The 20,473-nt window shown below is 46.2% G+C and overlaps 1 protein-coding gene across 1 annotated transcript in view; it reads left to right on the forward strand.

Moving 5' to 3' along the window:
* The window catches only part of chrnd (cholinergic receptor, nicotinic, delta (muscle)), a 40,633-nt gene that overhangs the window by 3,040 nt on the left and 17,120 nt on the right, over nucleotides 1–20,473 (forward strand). Inside the window, exons 2-5 of the mRNA XM_067995184.1 lie at nucleotides 9,764–9,909; nucleotides 11,239–11,283; nucleotides 16,777–16,886; nucleotides 20,230–20,385. Of these exons, the coding sequence (XP_067851285.1) occupies nucleotides 9,764–9,909; nucleotides 11,239–11,283; nucleotides 16,777–16,886; nucleotides 20,230–20,385 (457 nt within the window). The remainder of the gene's footprint in view (nucleotides 1–9,763; nucleotides 9,910–11,238; nucleotides 11,284–16,776; nucleotides 16,887–20,229; nucleotides 20,386–20,473) is intronic.

Here is a 20,473-nt window from a genome sequence, read left to right on the forward strand (position 1 = left end):
CAATTTTACAACACCAAGTTATAGTCCAGCAATTTTATTTTAAATTCACAAGCTTTCGGAGACTTCCTCCTTCCTCCAAAACAGAACTGCTTAGAACCTGCTCCAAAACAACCCCCCCTCCACTTCGTAACTGGTGGCCCAGTTATACTGTTTTTTTTAACATTTCTTATCTGAATCCAAAACAAGGTTAGTTCTTTGTCTGATTATGGTGGGCTTCTTCAGGTGATTGTTGGCTTCCTGTCCCCGTAACTAGTCTTGAACTGAAAGCCATTGTATATGTGAAGTATTGATGGGTTTGCATAATTGCATTGATTGCTACCTTCCTGCTTTAGTAGTTAGTAGCGATAATTTATGCAAGGTTTTGATGGGCTTGAGTTTCGTGTAAGATGAAGTCTTTCTCTGGGTTGATTGTTTTAAAGGGAAGAATGCGTATTCTGTCTTCTCTCATTGTCTGGTTTTCAGGCAACAATCCACACTGCACCCAACAAGCCCGGGCATGTCATAAAAGTCCAAAAGTTATATCCTTGTTGATTATATGAAAAATGTAGGAATTTTGAGAACCCTTCAGCCCCCCCTGTGATACTTAAACATTGCTTCAAGTATCATGCTGGTAAAAGGTGAGCAAAATTCCCGACCCTCCATAGTCAATCTTCCCCTGTAATTACCTATCTAAGATCTCATGACACATACATTCCCCACTCTTTAAAACGTGGTGTACGTAAACATGCATAGGCAAAAATACAGTTATTTGCATACATCCAAACATTTAGGGGGTCCAACACCCATTTGGTGCACATACATCTTTATTAAAAGAAAACAACATGTAAAAGTCTTTCTTAAAAATAACCAAACACAAAAAAAAACAACAATCTTTATTCAGGAACACAAAAAAAGTTCAAACAGGTGTGTCTCTCTCCACCTTAGCATAATGCTTCTTCCAGGTCCTTTCGTTTTGGAACTCTAGGATTTTGCCTTTTCCCTTGCACTGAGAGCACAACAAGTACAACACTATTCCCAGCTGGCAAACCACGAGGATGTGGGAAGCCATTCTGACCCATGAAGGGACCTCTATGTTTTTGAAAATGTCCCACCAGGGTGGGACTGTGATACCTTGAATCTCTCCCTCCATGTCGTGTGTTTTCTGTTCCAAAGTATAGAAATGCTTTTGTGATAACTCTACAGCTTTTAGTAGTTTAGTAAGATGTTCTGGTAGAGGGGGAATTTCGTAACCAAAATGTGTGACACAGCTCTACAGGTTGGTAATGTTTTCCCTAACAGTGAGGTGAACAGTGGAGGGTTCAGGAATGGGGACAATCCGTTCCTGGGCCACTTGAACATCTGCCTCGGGTTTAAAACAAAAACTGCTGTCACTCACCGGACACCAGATGTGCTGTTCAAGCTGGTAGTGGGGTGCACTTGTGGTGACACAATATGTCCCACCCCCTATATATTTTTTTATTCGTTCACGGGATGTGGGCGTCGCTGGCGAGGCCAGCATTTATTGCCCATCCCTAATTGCCCTCGAGAAGGTGGTGGTGAGCCGCCTTCTTGAACCGCTGCAGTCCGTGTGGTGAAGATTCTCCCACAGTGCTGTTAGGAAGGGAGTTCCAGGATTTTGACCCAGCGACAATGAAGGAACAGCGATATATTTCCAAGTCGGGATGGTGTGTGACTTGGAGGGGAACGTGCAGGTGGTGTTGTTCCCATGTGTCTGCTGCTCTTGTCCTTCTAGGTGGTAGAGGTCGCGGGTTTGGGAGGTGCTGTCGAAGAAGCCTTGGCGAGTTGCTGCAGTGCATCCTGTGGATGGTGCACACTGCAGCCACAGTGCGCCGGTGGTGAAGGGAGTGAATGTTTAGTGTGGTGGATGGGGTGCCAATCAAGCGGGCTGCTTTATCTTGGATGGTGTCGAGCTTCTTGAGTGTTGTTGGAGCTGCACACATCCAAGCAAGTGGAGAGTATTCCATCACACTCCTAACTTGTGCCTTGTAGATGGTGGAAAGGCTTTGGGGAGTCAGGAGGTGAGTCACTCGCCGCAGAATACCCAGCCTCTGACCTGCTCTCGTAGCCACAGTATTTATATGGCTGGTCTAGTTAAGTTTCTGGTCAATGGTGACCCCCAGGATGTTGATGGTGGGGGATTCAGTGATGGTAATGCCGTTGAATGTCAGGGGGAGGTGGTTAGACTCTCTCTTGTTGGAGATGGTCATTGCCTGGCACTTATCTGGCGTGAATGTTACTTGCCACTTATGAGCCCAAGCCTGGATGTTGTCCAGGTCTTGCTGCATGCGGGCTCGGACTGCTTCATTATTTGAGGGCTTGCGAATGGAACTGAACACTGTGCAGTCGTCAGCGAACATCCCCATTTCTGACCTCATGATGGAGGGAAGGTCATTGATGAAGCAGCTGAAGATGGTTGGGCCTAGGACACTGCCCTGAGGAACTCCTGCAGCAATGTCCTGGGGCTGAGATGATTGGCCTCCAACAACCAATACCATCTTCCTTTGTGCTAGATATGACTCCAGCCACTGGAGAATTTTCCCCCTGATTCCCATTGACTTCAATTTTACTAGGGCTCCTTGGTGCCACACTCGGTCAAATGCTGCCTTGATGTCAAGGGCAGTCACTCTCACCTCACTTCTGGAATTCAGCTCTTTTGTCCATGTTTGGACCAACGCTGTAATGAGGTCTGGAGCCGAGTCGTCCTGGCGGAACCATGCTACCTGTGGGGGAACATGGCCTTGTGCCATTACCTCCATGGTACAGTTTATAGGTCGTGCACCAGCAGTTTTAAACCCGCACTGTGGTCTAGAATAGGCATTCAAGTGCTGAGGACACAGTACTACGTGTGCACCCCGGCTCCGGCACCCAGAGAGCTCTGTACCTGTCATCATGTGTTCCCACTTTATGACGTAAGGTGGGACCGCTGCGAAACGGACGTGTGCACCCCTTGAATGACTCCAATGTTCTCCACCCTATATATCGGTGCAGGTCGGGCAGTCCCACCCATGACCGGCATCCTCACTACGATACCCATGATGGTGTGGTTGGAGCGCCCACAATCTACTGGGACAGGGTATGCTTCAGAGGCTAGGCGGAACTGACACGGGCTTAGTGAATTCTCAAATGGGTGGAGGGCTGCGAGGTGCTTGTTGCTGATCCAGGAGGGGACTAAATCCTGCTTTAAATCCTCCAGGTTGCTGCGGCCCTCGCCCAGCAACCATGCCCCGTACAGCACGCACACCTCGTTCTGTGCAGCCTGGTCTGATGCATTCCTATCCTCTCGAATGAGTGCCCTTCCAACTCAGCAATAATCTCCTTTAAATGGACCGTCATGGCCTGGTCCTCGTGTAGCTCTGAGCCTACCACTATGTTTTCCTCTGTTAAGATTTTTCGTAATTGTGTTTTTAAACCGTTTATTTGTGTCTGCAATTCTATGTCATCCAGACTGTTTATCACAGAGGATCCTGTATTATATGCTGTGAAAACATAATTCCAGGTTCCCCTTCTTTGTCTCCCCGCATTGCTAAAGTACTCAGTGTAGGTAGTATACAGTTCTGTTTTGTTCACATTGGCAAAATCGAACTCGTAGAATTTCCTGAACATTTCTCTTAACAGGGCCTGTGAGGTTTAGAATCACGGAAGCTACCGCATAGTGTACCCCCTGGTATAGCACCTTTTCAGTCGGCACTAGTACCAGCCCATGCCCTGGTCCCTTGGTGGTGGCAGGGCACTTCTCCATATGTGTCCTTACTGTTGGAGCCGTGGGCAGGGCCTATCGGGCGAGTGCCACGAGTTCAGTGGCCTTAACTGAGGCTGGAGAGGATGGGGTTATGCAAGTGTCTAGGTGGGAATCCCATTCCACCCCCTTCCCCTTGTCCAGCCATGCTGCGGAAAAGATAATGGATACGCCCATGGGGCAGGTCTTCCGCGACCCCCAGATGCAGACATAGATTCCCTGTTCCGATTTCCACCACTTGTCCCAGCACACGCTTACCCCCCACCCCCCATGGTTCCCGGTAATGGTCCGATGGGTGTCGTTCCCCAGTCACTCCCAGTCAGTTGTACGGTCCCCCATGTCTCTGCTCAGCTTCCTGAGCCACCACCACCTTCCCAGGGGAATCTGTCCTCTGCAGGTCAGGCACACGCGTTTCCCCTCAGTGACCCCGACCTGTGAGGCCACAACCTGTAAGCTGGGGCAGGGGAGGGAGGCCTCCCCGTAGGTGAACCCGGTCTGACTGGAGTATCGGGTGGAGTTAGATCCCAGCCACCCTGGCCATCTTCCCCCATGGGTATAGGTGGTGATCTCCTCCACGTTACCTTCGCTGCCCCCCGCAGTCACAACCGGTGCTCTCTCCCCTGAGCACCCAAAAATGTGGGAGTCCTCCACGTCACCTCGTCTCCCAGCGGCCATTCCTATCAGGGCGAGTAGGAGTATGCCCCCCATCCTATCGAAATCTCTTCTGTAGGGAGACATAAGAGCATATAGCCAGGTCCCGAACAGATTCGCTGGCTTGGGTAAAGCATAGTCGAGTCTTGCGACCTCGACTCAATACAAACATTCTTAAACAATAATACTTAAACTACCAACCACCTTATTTAAAATTTAACTAAAACACCCAAACTTAACAATCTCAAAATTAAATAACAGAAGCTATGTACATCCGCCGCCCGTCCCCGGGCGGCCAGGCTAATCCCTGCTCGGGCTACAGCACACTACTCCCTTCGGTGTGGCCGCCCTGTCCTGTACCTTTGGTCCCTCGCAGCCTGCGGCTGCTGGCTGGGGACCTCTGTCCTCAGATCGATCCCTGACTTGAGGGGCTGCCCTTTTAAACTGGGGAGCCGGTGACCACGGTTTCTTTGGCCGTGGTGTTCGTGGGGGCCTTCTAGGGACTCTGCATGGTCGGGGTTTTCTGGCTGGTGAGTCTTTAACTCGAGCCACTGTCCCCTCTTGTGCGGTCTGTGGAATCTCCACTGCCGCTGGCTGGGGATTTCTATCCTCGGGCTGTACCTCTTCTAAACCTATGTCTGGGGCAGGTAACTCTCTGCCCTCAGGTCCCACCTCGTCTGAGTCCCAGATGAGTGGGGGAGTGTCCCAAACGGTGGGTGGGATGGCCCTTCCCTTAAAACAAGCCACTGCACCCGCTTGTGCAGTCTGTGAGTTTGCTCCTGCTGCAGGCTGAGGATTTTTATCCTCAGACCTTGCCCCAGCTGGCTGTTCCCTTCTATCGTATTTAAACAACTTACATTGGTCAATGTGGAACCATTTGGTGCGCCTAGGCAGCTTTATGGCGTATACCATGGGGCTTGCCTTATCTACAATGCTGTAGGGCCCCATGTATAATGTTTCTAGACTGCCTACCCGAGCAAAATTCCTAACCATAACCTGATCCCCTATCTCCCACTCGTGGTGCGTACGGGGTTCTGACAGCAGTCGGTTACTCCGATGCTGTTTTCCCATGTTGCTAGCAGCCTGCCAGTGAACCTGTTTAAGGTGTTCAAACAGATTCCTGACGAAGCTGTCCCGGTTCACCTCTCTGAGCTGATCCTCCGTGAGCACCGGGGCTAGCACATGGGTGGGGGTCCGCATAACCCTACCAGTCATGAGCTCGTGTGGGGAATACCCCGTGCTTTTTGACTGGCTGGCTCGGATCCCCATTAGGACCAACGGTAAGACTTCTACCCACTTTCTAGGTGAGTCTACCGTCTCTTTCCTCAGCCTTTCTTTCAAGGTTCTGTTCATCCTCTCTACAATCCCTGAGGACTGTGGGTTGTGTGCAACGTGCCATTTCCCCTCTATGCCAAGTACCATAAGAGTATTCTGCATGACCTGCCCGGTAAAGTGGCTCCCTTGGTCGGACTCCATGTAATGTGGTAGCCCCCATCGTGAGAACACCTCCCTGACCAGGATCCTGGCTGTACTCATAGCCGTGGCTGTTCGACAGGGGAAGGCTTCTACCCACTTTGTGAACACATCCATCAGGACTAGGCAGTACTTATAGCCTCCCTGGGCGGTGGGTAGGGGCCCGATGTAGTCGACCTGGATCGACTGCCATGGTCCCTCTACCCTCCTGATGTGTCCCATAGGTACTTTCCTTTTGTGGGGGTCAGGGTTGTTAGCAGCACACACCAGACAGCTGGCACAGAACTCGCGGACATCTTCCCTGAGTTCTGGCCACCATCCTGCCTGTTCCACCCGCTGCCAGGTGGTCTCAGGCCCGGGATGCCCCGCTCCTGGACCCTCATGGGCCAGTTGAAGGAATTCCCGCCTGTGCTGCTGCGGTACTACCCATTGCTCTCCCTTAAACAGCATGCCCTCCTTTACAGAGAGGGCTGCTGTGCTGTAAGGGCCCTCTACCCTTTTCCCTTCTGCCACTGCACTGAGGACTGCCTTGAGGACGGGGCCTTGGGTTTGGACCGTCTTAAGGTCCGGGGTTAAAACTACCCCTGCACTCCCCTGTGTCCCATTCCTACCCGTGACTGCTGCTATAGGACGGGACCCAAATGGGTTCCAGAAAGTGCCTGTGCGGGCACCCTCCTTAGCTAGCACGTTGGCCTGCCAGTTGCCCTCACTCCGGGGTTCTGCGGAGGAATGGGCTTTCACCTTATGGATGAAAACCTCCCCTTCCTCCCCCACTGCTGCTCAGATTTTCTCCTTTGTAAACAATTTTACAACACCAAGTTATAGTCCAACAATTTTATTTGAAATTCACAAGCTTTCGGAGGCTTCCTCCTTCCTCAGGTGAATGTGGAAATGAAATCCTCGAACCCTTCGCATTTATAAATCACAGAACAATACCTGGTGATTACAGATAGTCTTTCCAACTGCCCGTTGCCAAGGCAATCACAGTGTGCAGACAGAGAGGTGTTACCTACAAAGTCACCGAATATACAAACAACCAAAAAGAAAAGAGAGAGGCAGAAACATAGAAACATCCGGAAGGAAGAGAAAGACAGCAAATGAACCATTATATTAAAAACCGATAACTTTTGTTCGCTGGTGGGGTTACGTGTAGCGTGACATGAACCCAAGATCCCGGTTGAGGCCGTCCTCATGGGTGCGGAACTTGGCTATCAATTTCTGCTCGACGATTTTGCGTTGTCGTGTGTCTCGAAGGCCACCTTGGAGTACGCTTACCCGAAGGTCGGTGGCTGAATGTCCTTGACTGCTGCAGTGTTCCCCGACTGGGAGGGAACCCTCCTGTCTGGCGATTGTTGCGCGGTGTCCGTTCATCCGTTGTCGCAGCGTCTGCATGGTCTCGCCAATGTACCATGCTCTGGGGCATCCTTTCCTGCAACGTATGAAGTAGACAACGTTGGCCGAGTCACAGGAGTATGAACCATGCACCTGGTGGGTGGTGTCCTCTCGTGTGATGGTGGTATCTGTGTCGATGATCTGGCATGTCTTGCAGAGGTTACCGTGGCAGGGTTGTGTGGTGTCGTGGACGCTGTTCTCCTGAAAGCTGGGTAATTTGCTGCGAACGATGGTCTGTTTGAGGTTGGGTGGCTGTTTAAAGGCAAGTAGTGGAGGTGTGGGGATGGCCATAGCGAGGTGTTCGTCATCATTGATGACATGTTGAAGGCTGCGGAGAACATGGCGTAGTTTCTCTGCTCCGGGGAAGTACTGGACGACGAAGGGTACTCGTTGGTTGCGTCCCGTGTTAGTCTTCTGAGGAGGTCTATGCGATTTTTCGCTGTGGCCCGTTGGAACTGTCGATCGATGAGTCGAGCGTCATATCCCGTTCTTACTAGGGCGTCTTTCAGCGTCTGTAGGTGTCCATCGTGTTCCTCCTCGTCTGAGCAGACCCTGTGTATTCGCAAGGCCTGTCCATAGGGGATGGCCTCTTTGACGTGGTTCGGGTGGAAGCTGGAAAAGTGGAGCATCGTGAGGTTGTCCGTGGGCTTGCGGTAGAGTGAGGTGCTGAGGTGCCCATCTTTGATGGAGATTTGTGTGTCCAAGAAAGAAACTGAATCTGAGGAGTAGTCCATGGTGAGCTGGATGGTGGGATGGAACTTGTTGATGTTATTGTGTAGTCTCTTTAGTGATTCTTCGCCGTGGGTCCATAGAAAGAAAATGTCGTCAATGTATCTGGTGTATAGTGTTGGTTGGAGGTCCTGTGCAGTGAAGAAGTCCTGCTCGAACTTGTGCATGAAAATGTTGGCGTACTGGGGTGCGACTTTGGTCCCCATGGCTGTTCCGTGTGTTTGGGTAAAGAACTGGTTATCGAAGGTGAAGACATTGTGATCCAGGATGAAGCGGATGAGTTGTAGGATGGCGTCTGGAGATTGGCTGTTGTTGATGTTGAGTATTGATGCTGTTGCAGCAATGCCGTCATCGTGGGGGATACTGGTGTAAGGTGTACTCCAAGGCGGCCTTCGAGACACACAACAACGCAAAATCGACCACCCCCAAAACCTAACTAAATTGAACCAGGAGAGGTCAGGGATCATGCTCACCAACCAGGGTTCCTTGACAGTTCGAAATCCAGCCAGGTAAGCCGGTTGCAGTTTTGGGGTACGCTCTTTGTGTCCTCTGGGCCCTGCCGTCCCCACGTGGTCCTGGTCTGTGGAATCTGCGAAGGTTCTTCAGTTGGATAGAGTCTGTTGGTGCGGTAAGGCGCAGTTGTGGGTGGGCAATCTTTGTGGAGGGCTGCGGTTGCGCCTTGTTGCTGCTCCAAAACTGCTGTTTAAAACCTGTTCCAAAACCAACTTAAAACCTGCTCCAAAACTGCTGCTCCAAAACAGAACTGCTTAGAACCTGCTCCAAAACAACCCCCCCCCCCCTTCGTAACTGGTGGCCCAGTTATACTGTTTTTTTTTAAATTTCTTATCTGAATCCAAAACAAGGTTAGTTCTTTGTCTGATTATGGTGGGCTTCTTCAGGTGATTGTTGGCTTCCTGTCCCCGTAACTAGTCTTGAACTGAAAGCCATTGTATATGTGAAGTTTTGATGGGTTTGCATAATTGCATTGATTGCTACCTTCCTGCTTTAGTAGTTAGTAGCGATAATTTATGCAAGGTTTTGATGGGCTTTAGTTTCATGTAAGACGAAGTCTTTCTCTGGGTTGATTGTTTTAAAGGGAAGAATGCGTATTCTGCCTTCTCTCATTGTCTGGTTTTCTGGCAACAATCCACACTGCACCCAACAAGCCCGGGCATGTCATAAAAGTCCAAAAGTTATATCCTTGTTGATGATATGAAAAATGTGGGAATTTTGAGAACATAAGAACATATAAGAACATAAGAACATAAGAAATAGGAGCAGGAGTAGGCCAATCGGCCCCTCGAGCCTGCTCTGCCATTCAATAAGATCATGGCTGATCTGGTCCTAACCTCAAATCTAAAATCATGTCCAATTTCCTGCCCGCTCCCCGTCACCCCTAATTCCCTTTACTTCTAGGAAACTGTCTCTTTCTGTTTTAAATTTATTTAATGATGTAGCTTCCACAGCTTCCTGGGGCAGCAAATTCCACAGATCTACCACCCTCTGAGTGAAGAAGTTTCTCCTCATCTCAGTTTTGAAAGAGCAGCCCCTTATTCTAAGATTGTGCCCCCTCGTTCTAGTTTCACCCATCCTTGGGAACATCCTTACCGCATCCACCCGATCAAGCCCCTTCACAATCTTAAATGTTTCAATAAGATCGCCTCTCATTCTTCTGAACTCCAATGAGTAGAGTCCCAATCTACTCAACCTCTCCTCATATGTCCGCCCCCTCATCCCCTTCACATTCCAAATGACTGGCATTATTTCTCTTTTTTGCTGCAGGATGTTCTGGTAGGAATGAAGAGGAGAGATTGATTAACGATCTTTTTATAGTCAGAAAGTATAATAAAGATGTACGGCCAGTTGAGCGGAAGGAAGAAGTGGTGGACATTTCACTGGGTTTAACCCTCTCCAATCTCATTTCATTGGTAAGTCAACACCTATTGTGGGGCATTGCCTCCTCAATCCACTTTCAGAACATGTATAAATTGCCAATTAAGTGAAATCAATTACAATTTTGCATTCCATTGTGTTTCTGCACAATGAAAGTGCTAACTTTAAAAAAAAATGGATATGGTTAGCTCTCATTATACAGTTCACTTGTACTTTTCCACCCATTTCTCATATTTTATTTCTCTCTATAGGCCCCAGAATGCATGAAAAATATTTAAATGAATCTCTGGTGCAATTTACCAGTTTTTGTGCCAGGATAGCATAAAAAACTGGGTACAAAGGAAGCTGTATGTGCAAGGAGAACAGACTTTGGATTTTTTTCTAATTTTTACAGTACTTACAGTGCTGCGCTATTTTGATATATGTTTGCTATCTGCTTCAAAAACACCGGCCGATCTGCAAAATACGCATGGCACTGCCAATGGCACTGAAGATCATCACTGCCCTCAACTTTTCTGCCTCTGGCTCATGCCAGGCTAACACTGCTGTATTGACTAAAATGCTATCTACACATGTATGAAACAGGTTTGTGATCCACTGTTCAGCATGGCTGACAATCACAGCTTCTTTCCCACTGAGAAACAACGGCATTTCCACTGTGCTGCAGCATTTGAGATAATACAGGGTCAATGGTGACAGCCATGTAACTATCCGGCCAACAGGTTCCCATTCTCCCTCTGCTACCACAGCTTCGTACTCACCTGTGAACTGTGACTCCTCAATCTCAAGTTCTTCAGCACTCACTATAAACAGCAGGAACAATCTTCGGAGAAGCTTCCAAGCAGCAGACGGTAAAAATTAATAACCTGGCAAAGTTTCACAAAGGTATAGATTTATCACCAAAGAGGGCCTCCTCAATGCTGTGTCCAAGTGGGCAAGCAGTAAATGTCAAAGAGGTTGACAGGCAACACTTTGTGGCATGCATACTTGTGTCATCTACCTGGTACAAGGTTGGGTATTCTTACCATGTCAGGTTCCTTAAAATATGCTGTCTTTTCTCACACCTATTTCCAGGTCCTGCAAGTATAATACAGAATGCTGAGCCTGGCTACCATCTCCAACTTCCACATCAAACAGGGGGTCATGTGCTGTGCCACTCCATCACTTGCCAACAGACATGTATCCACATTGGGTTTATCTTCTCTTGCTTTTTGTCTGTCACTTTTTTACCCCAGTACAGCCTTTGGAAAGGAATTCAGAAACTACCTAGCATCAAACTTGGGCAGGTCTTTCATACATGCCGAAATGAAATTCTATTAAATATATCACCTCTAATGTACTTCTGTGTTTTCAATTCCTTACAGAAAGAAGTTGATGAGACTCTGACTACAAATGTATGGATTAAGCATGTGAGTAAAGGAACCTGCCCTGTACCATATTTCTGAATTCTCTTTTCATCATGTTAACCTGGGCACTGACATCCCAACTCTTAACAGATTCTAAAACTTCTCTACCAAAACCAGCAATCAAATCTTCTTTAAAAAAATACCAATACCATATGAATCCATTAATGTAGATATATAAAATTTCTCTGCCCTGTATTTTAGTGAAAGTGTTAATCCATTTATAATAAACTAGTTAATGTCTTCATTAAAATACCAGACAGAGGAATTTCATAGAAATGAGTCTGTATACTACTACTGGGCAGCATGATTTCACCTCATTGATCTTTTAATGCAACTTCTATACCCATGCTTTATGGGATGTGATCCTCTCCTCGTTTCCTGTGTAACAATTAATTACTTCTTAATTAAACTTTAACCACATATTTTTCACCAATGCAGTTCATTTTCTAGTTTTTGTAATAATTTCAGCTTTTAAAGGAGTTCTCCCAGTGTCATGGTCAACATTTGTTCCTCAACCAACATCATTAAAACAGATTATCTGGTCATTTATCTCATTGCTGTTTGTGGGACCTTGGCCATGAAGTGCTTTGGTATGTTCTGGGGATGTGAAAGGTATTGTATAAATGCAATTCTTTCTTCTTTCTTAGCTGATTACCTCAAAGTAATTTCAATTTTATTTTGTTGTAAATTGTTATCTGTATACTCTATAGGCACTGCATAGCTATCTGAGTTACTTATTGCCTTTTAAAAATGATTTCTTTCTTTTTTTAAAGCAGGATAAAGTAATCTGCCTGGCCTGAGACCTCTGCAGCCAAGACTGTGGCTGTGTGGATTGCTCCCAGGTCACCAATGGCTAGGAGGCACTAGGAGCTGCTCCAGTTTAATTGTCTCTTCAATTTTACCTTCTTTAGTGCTAAGACAGTGCAATCTTTACTCAGCACTGCCCCACTCACGGTGCAGAGCAGTAATTGAGCAGTACAGTACACTTCTTGCCTTGCCTTGCACCATTATCCTTTTTGTCATTTAATCACTTCTGGCTTCCACCCTATCAGAGACCTTCCCTTTTGTTCTTTCCTCCCCTCCTCTTCCTCCCCCCACCCCTTTTCCTGGCTCTGTAATTGTTTAAAAACTGTTTAATCTTCAACTTCTTCCAGTTCTGACAAAAGGATCATCGACCTGAAATGTTAACTCTGTTTCTTTCTCCACAGATGCTGCCTGACTCGCTGAGTATTTCCAGCATTTTCTGTTTTTGTTTCCAATTTCTCCCCCTTTCCCTGGCCCTGTACTTGCTTAAAAACTGTTTAAGCATCAACTTCTTCCAGTTCTGATGAAGGGTCATCGACCAGAATTGTTAACGTTGTTTCTTTCTCCACAGATGCTGCCTGACTTGCTGAGTAGTTTCCAACATTTTCTGTTTTTATTTCAGATTTCCAGCATCCGCAGGATTTTGCTTTTGATTTAGTGTTTAATTCACTGCCTCTTCTAGGAATGCCCCACCTTGAAGATGTTCTGCTCTTCTCTCCAACGAGATTTTCATTTGTCTCTTTTACCTTGTTCGCCTTCATTGCTTTCTGTTTCCCGTCTCATGTTAGATCAGGTTTCTTCTAAAACTTGCTTTCACAGCCACATCTCTTTCCTCCGCAACTGTCTCCGGCTCTGACTTATTCCACGTGGTTTCCAACTTAAATTCCACCCTTCATGTTTCGGATCCGCCCGTGATTACAGCTATCTCCATGACATTCAGCTTTCCTCGAACCACTGCTCTCGCCACTTCCTGATATCCACACTCAACTCCATGCACTGCCACATGCACACTCTTGACCTCTCTCTCCAGCAGCACCGACTCACTCTATTTCAGAGTTATCCTGTTCCGCACTTTAACAAGAAACTTTTTTTCTTCCTTTCAGGTGTCAAGGACCGCAAGCTTCAACAACTCTTAGATACCAACGCCCTTCCTGATCTTTCTTCCCTTTCACTTTCCTCTGACCCCGTCCCTCTCTCCAATCTCACCCTTTGTTGTGTTTTCACTATCCCCTTTGACCTTCCCCTCTCTGACCCTGAATGATCATTCCTCAGTAAAGGCCTTAACCATTCTCTTACGCCCTCACCTCAATGAATTTCGAGCTCGACATGATGCTGTGCTCTTCTTCCGTCGCCTTTGCCTCCACGCCCACTTCTTTGGCCAGGAGTCCTCTCCCCGCACATAAAGTGCGGGGAGAGGACCCTGTCTCCCATCTTTAGAATTCTCGTACCACCTGGACCCCTCCCTCTGGCTTCTTACCCTCTCTAGATCTTTTCATTGCAAACTGCTGCGTGACATCAGCCATCTCAATTTCTCTACTCCCCTCACTCACTCTAACCTACCTCCCTCTGAACTTGCAGCACTCCGTTCTCTCAGGTCCAACCCTGACATTGTCATTAAACCTGCTGACAAGGGCGGCGCTGTTGTTGTGTGGTGAACAGACCTCTACATTGTGAAGGCTGAACACCAACTGTCTAACACCGCCTCTTACCTCCCCCTGGTCCGTAACCCCACAGCCGAACGTCAAGCCATAGTTTCCTAGACCGGCACTGACCTCATCTTCTCTGGAAATCTTCCCCCCACGGCCTCCAACCTCATAGGTCCCCAACCCGTACAGCCCGCTTCTACCTCCTTCCCAAGTTCCACAAACGGACTACCCCTGGAGACCCATATTTTCAGCCTGTTCTTGCTTTCATGACTCTATTCTGTCTCTCCTTGTTCAGTCTTTTCTGACTCTTTCAACACCCTCCGCCACTTTAACAGTTTCCAGTTCCCTGGCCCTAACCATCTCCTTTTCACCATGGATGTCCAGTCCCTCTACACCTCCAACCCAAACCAGGACGGCCTGCAGGCCCTCCGCTTCTTCCTTGAACGGAGGTCCATCCAGTTCCTATCCACCACCACCCTCCTTTGCCAGGCTGAACTTGTTCTTATGTTGAACAACATCTCCTTTGACTCCACTCACTTCCTCCAAATAAAAGGTGTCGCTATGGGAACCCATATGGGTCCCAGCTATGCCTGCCTTTTTGTGGGCTATGTGGAACATTCCTTGTTCAGTCCTACTCAGGTCCCCTTCCTCACCTCTTTATCCGGTACATTGACGACTGTATCGGTGCTGCTTCATGCTCTCTTTTCCTGAACTGGAAAATTTAATCAACTTAATTTCCAATTTCCACCCTTCCCTCGCCTTCACATGGTCCATCTCCAACTCTTCCCTTCCCTTCCTCGACTTCTCTATCTCCATTTCTGGGGATAGACTGTCAACCAATATCTATTATAAGCCCACCAACTCCCACAACTACCTTGATTACACTTCCTTCCACCCTGCTTCCTTTAAGGACTCTATTCCCTTCTCCCAGTTTCTCCATCCACGTCACATCTGTTCTGACGATGCCACCTTCCACACCAGTGCTTCTGATATGTCTTCCTTTTTCCTCAACCGAGGATTCCCCTCCACTATAGTTGACAGGGCCCTTGACTGTGACCGTCCTATTTCCTGCGCTTCTGCCCTCACCTCTTCCCCTCCCTCCCAGAACCATGATAGGGTTGCCCTTGTCCTCATCTTCCACCCCACCAGCCTCCACATTCAACATATCATACTCTGCCATTTCTGCCACCTCCAGCGCAATCCCACCACCAAACACATCTTACCCTCCCCTCCCCTTTCAGCATTCCAAAGGGACCGCTCCCTCGCGATACCCTGGTCTACTCTTCCATCACCACCAGCACCCCCTCTCCTTCCCACGGCACCTTCACGTGCGAGTGCAGGAGATGTAACACCTGCCCTTTCACCTCTTCCCTTCCCACCGTCCAGGGCCTCAAACACTCCTTCCAGGTGAAACTGTGGTTTACTTGTACATCTTTCAATTTAGTATACTGTATTAGCTGCCCACCATGCGGTCTCCTCTACACTGGGGAGACCAAACGCAGATTGGGTGATCACTTTGCTGAACACCTCTGCTCAGTCCGCAAACATGATCTTGACCTCTCGGCTGCTTGCCATTTTAATTCCCTGTCCCACTCCCGCTCTGACCTCTCTGTCCTTGGCCTCTTACACTGTTCCAATGAAGCTAAACCGAAGATCAAGGAACAGCACCTCATCTTTCATTTAGGCACTTTACAACCTTCTGGACTAATTTAATTTCAATAACTTCAGATATAACCACTGCTCCCATTTTTTTGGACTGGTGATGGTTCTGATATTGCCATTTACAGCTCATCTAGACCCATCTTTTATTTCCTTACCTGTCCCATTCCCTCCTTGCCTTGCCCCATCATTCCTCTTGTCATATACTCACGCCTGCCCTCCACCCTATCAGAGAACTTCCCTTTTGTTCTTTCCTCCCCTCCCCTCCCCCCCCACCTTTCCCTGATTCTGTACTTGCTTAAAACTGTTTAATCTTCAATTTCTTCCAGTTCTGACAAAGGATCATCGACCTGAAAAGTTAACTCTGTTTCTTTCTCCACAGATGCTGCCTGCCTTGCTGAGTATTTCCAGCATTTTCTGTTTTTCTTATTTTTAGGTTTCCATTCATTATTCCCCAAGAGAACAATTTGGTAACCAGCTCCCGTGTTTCTGTCAATGCTATTCTAATCAGACCCGAGAACGTGGCCTTCTGATTTTCCTTCACTCAGTCATGGTGGAAGACAGTTGTTAAAGTGAAATTTGTTAAGAAGCAGTACTCAAACCCACCTCCTCTGCGTGCACCTTTGGCCCTACACCTTCAAAGTTGACTCCGCCACAACTTTTGCTGTAACCTTTGATCCTGCTTCTACAACCTTTAGGATTTCATAAGTACTTGATCATACTCACATAATAAGGTCAAAGAGCAAGAAATATAACACGATTATTTAGATGTTGGGCATCATGCTTTTGTGCTCTGGATTGTTGATAGCTCTATAACTAGAGCTGCACGACTACATTTAAATTATCTTTTTTTTCATTATAACACAAGATTAGTTTCATTATTTTAATGAAAGGTGCACACAAAATTAACAGTAACAGATTTAGCACGTGGTCCTCTAATCAAAAGCATTGAGTTTAATTGAAATGAAGCATGCTACTGTGTCAAGAGGGTGTACAAAGATTGGATCAGGTTTATAACACTTGGCAATATCAGGGTCAAATATTAACAAGAAACAGCATCTCACATAATGTAGATTTTACAAGAGGATTAGTAGATGAATGTAGACATAAAGTGAGAATTATTAGTGCAAACCTAGCCAACCAACAAAGTTAAAGAGACTGGTTTAGAAAGGTTGAAAGAAGCCAAACTCAATCAAACTTAATTGCACCAATGTAAAACAGGCTATGAGCCTCTGTTGGGGAAATACATACAATGTTCAGTTTCTGCAAGTAGTTTAAATAACATTGGCTCATTTTGTGTCATTTGCTGGTTCAATTATCTGATCCTCACCATCTAGTTGCCAGTTCAATTGGTGATAGATTCCATTGTCATTGTTTTTTATTGTAGCAGTGGTATGATAGGCGACTCAGCTGGAATGTGTCAGAATACAGTGGAGTTTCGATCCTTCGATTGCCCCCCAACATGCTGTGGATGCCGGACATTGTCCTAGAAAACAAGTATGAAAATTTATCACATCAAAGTATACCTTTTTTGGGGGAAGGGGATAGTTTTTGTTCACTAGGTATAGTGTGGGTTACATTGTGAAATGCGGAACTCCACTTACAGGGCAACATTTTTTGAGACCCCTGCGTCACCTGCAGGGCCTTCCATGCAATGGGCGGCTTATCAGAAAATTGTAAGTGCACTGTCTGAAATTCTCCACCCATTGATTTTCATGGACAGAGAATTGTGGGGAGTGATGGTGGTGGCGCACGGTCTTGGTAAATTTCTCCATAGTCCATTCTTAATGTTTCGGATGAGACATTAAACTGAAGCCCCTTTTGTCCTCTCAGGTGGACATGAAAGATCCCAGGGCACTATTCGAAGAAAAGCAGGGGAGCTCTCCCGGTGTTCTGGCCAATATTTATCCTTCAACCAACACCTAAAAACAGATGATCTGGTCATTTATTTCATTGCTGTTTGTGGGACCTTGTGTGCAAATTGACAGCTGCTTTTCCTACATAACAACAGTGACTACACTCCAAAAGTACTTCATTGGCTATAAAGCGCTTTGGGATATCCTGAGGTCATTAAAAGCGCTATATAACTGCAAGTTCTTTCTTTGTTTCTTCTTGCTTGCCTCTCTCAAGCAGTTATACGAGGTATTGGAAGGCCTGCCAAGCAGTTTCAGCACTATGGCTGAAAATATGAAGGAGCCTGCTTTCAGTCTGTGTGGTGTCATCTCGCATGGCATCAGCACTCTGCAGTTTACTTTGGAGTGTGTGGCCACCTCCAGGGACGCTGCAGTTGGGCTCACAAAAGAAGTCAATGTCACCAGTCTTTGCAGCTTTGGTGGAAACTCAAACGGCTGCCATGCAGTCTTTTGGCTCCAACTTGGAAAGCCAGATGTCCACCATGGAGAGATTGGTGGACCAAATAGATAGGGGCTTTCAAGGAGTCACTTCTAACATCAGCGTATGAACTGCTCTGGGATATACTGAATGACCTCCAATTGTCTCATGGATATGACTTGTGAAAGTGAGCAATTGTTCCATCTGTTATTCCATTTGAACATCCTAATTAACATTCTAAATGACTTGTGTATCTCTGGAAATTAAATGTTTGCAAATTATATCAATAATATAATATAAATTAAACCAAAATCCCTTCCAGGCCAAATAGGTGAAAATCTTGAAATGATGTAGCAGGTAAGAATAAAATTAATAACAGGTCTACTGGACTGAAACTAACAAAGCTCAATTGCTTGATGTAATATATTTGGATTTTCAAAAGGCCTTTGATAAGGTACTGCATAGTAGACTCACAACTAAGGTTAGAGCATGTGGAGTCAGGGGACAAGAAGCAGAATGGGTAGCAAGCTGACTACAAAACAGAAAACAGAGAGTAGGCATTAAAGGTAGTTACTCAGACTGGCAAAAGGTGGAAAGTGGTGATCCACAAGGATCAGTGCTGGGACCACTGTTGTTCACCATTTACATAAATGATTTGGACTCAGGAATCAGAAGTGCAATTTCAAAATTTGTAGATGACACCAAATTGCTGGGGTATAGTTAATACTGAGGAGAACTGTGACAAAATACAGGAAGACATTAATAGACTTCCAGAATGGGCGTGTAAGTGGCAAGTGAATTCCAATATTGATAAGTGTGAGGTATTACATGTTGGTAGGAACGATAATGGGGCCACATACTGCTTGGATAATATGAGTCTAAATGGGGCAGAGGAGCAGAGGGATCGGGAGGTACAGATACACAAATCACTAAAAATAGTGACACAGGTTAATAAGGTCATAAAAAAGCAAACCAAGCACTGGGGTTCATTTCCAGGGGGATAGAATTGAAAAGCAGAGAAGTTATGCTAAACTTGTATAGAACCTTAGTTATACCACACTTGGAGTACAGTGAACAGTTCTGGTCTCCATATTATAAAAAGGATATAGAGGCACTGGAGAAGGTACAAAAAAGATTTACTAGGATGATACCAGAACTGAAAGGTTATATCTATCAGGGAAGATTGAGCAGGCTGGAGCTCTTTTCTCTAGAAGAGTGACCTGATAGAGGTGTTTAAGATTATGAAAGTTATAAGATAGTTAACATAAGGTAGTTACTAATAAATCCAATAGGGAATTCAGGAGAAACTTCTTTACCCAGATAGTGGTTAGAATGTGGAACTTGCTACCACAAGGAATAGTTGAGGCGAATAGCATAAATGCATTTAAGGGAAGCTAGATAAGCACATGAGGGAGAAAGGAATAGAAGGATATGCTGATAAGGTTAGATGAAGTAGGGAGGGAGGAGGCTCGTGTGGAGCATTAACACTGGCATGGACCTGTTGGGCCGAATGCACTGTTTCTGTGCTGTACATTCTATGTAATACTTAGCAGTGATAAAAATAAGATATGGTTAATCTTTTTGTGAGTTGGATTCAAACCAATCTTACAATTGAAAGAACTTTTCTCTTCTCACATACTGCAGCACCCAGAACCTTTTCAGAGAAAAAGAGGGCAGATTTTTGCCCTTTGTCTTGGCTGATTGCTCACTGATGAAATGACTGTAATCTAACATCCTGCACTATCCAGTTCACAGAGCGAATCCCATCTGCCCAGGCTGCTTTGGAATACATCCACAAAATGAAAGAGCACTATTATAAACAGACTGTATCACATTGCCATCAATCAGATAGATTTTTCATCACTTTCATGAGGGAGGGACGTAAAACCAAATCCCAGGTCTGCGAGTTGAATCGTATGTGATTTAAACCTGAAGGTTTGGCGGCCAGGTGGACTAGATACTTTTCTTTAATTTTTGGAATCTAACCCAGACTGATGAGATGAAAATCTCTTCCCTCTTGGCTATCAGAGTCCTACATGAAATGAGTTTGAACAGTTTAAATTCAGCTCCTAGAGAATGTGCCCACAACATGAAACTGCCCCTGCTTTGATACTATTAAGCATTTTAACGCAGAAGCCACAGGATGACTGGCGTGGGAAATGGAAAAAGCATCTCACTGGTGCAGTGGGGGATGCTTTTCTATGGTTGGGACTGAGGCGCATTGTTGGGGCGAAGTAAATTGAGCTTTACTCTGCATCTAACCATGCTACACCTGACATGGTTGGTACTTAAGGCCAACTGTAGCCTGGATGCCTGAAATAGAAAGTGTTCAGTTCCCTGTCACTAACATCCCTCACCTTGGTGAGCAAAAGAAAATTAAAAAATACAATGTGGAGGCACAAAGATATGAAGCGAGTGATTAACCAAATTTTTACATATGCTAAACCAGTAGAAAGTGTTAGCAATACTTTTACAGCAAATCTCACCTATCCTGTGCCTTATTCACCAGCAATGATGGACAATACCATGTGGCCTATTTTTGCAATATGCTGATCTATCCAGAAGGATTTGTTTATTGGCTTCCCCCTGCAATATTCAGGAGTTCCTGTCCCATCAATGTCCTTTATTTTCCATTTGACTGGCAGAACTGCTCCTTGAAATTCATGTAAGTACAAATTGCATTCATGGATATGTGGAAATACTGTTTCTAACTTCTAAATTAAAAATTGGCAAATGGGGGGCGGGGGAGCGAT

Source organism: Heptranchias perlo, chromosome 13 (assembly GCF_035084215.1).
Source record: "Heptranchias perlo isolate sHepPer1 chromosome 13, sHepPer1.hap1, whole genome shotgun sequence".
In the NCBI taxonomy this organism is placed as follows: Eukaryota; Metazoa; Chordata; class Chondrichthyes; order Hexanchiformes; family Hexanchidae; genus Heptranchias; species Heptranchias perlo.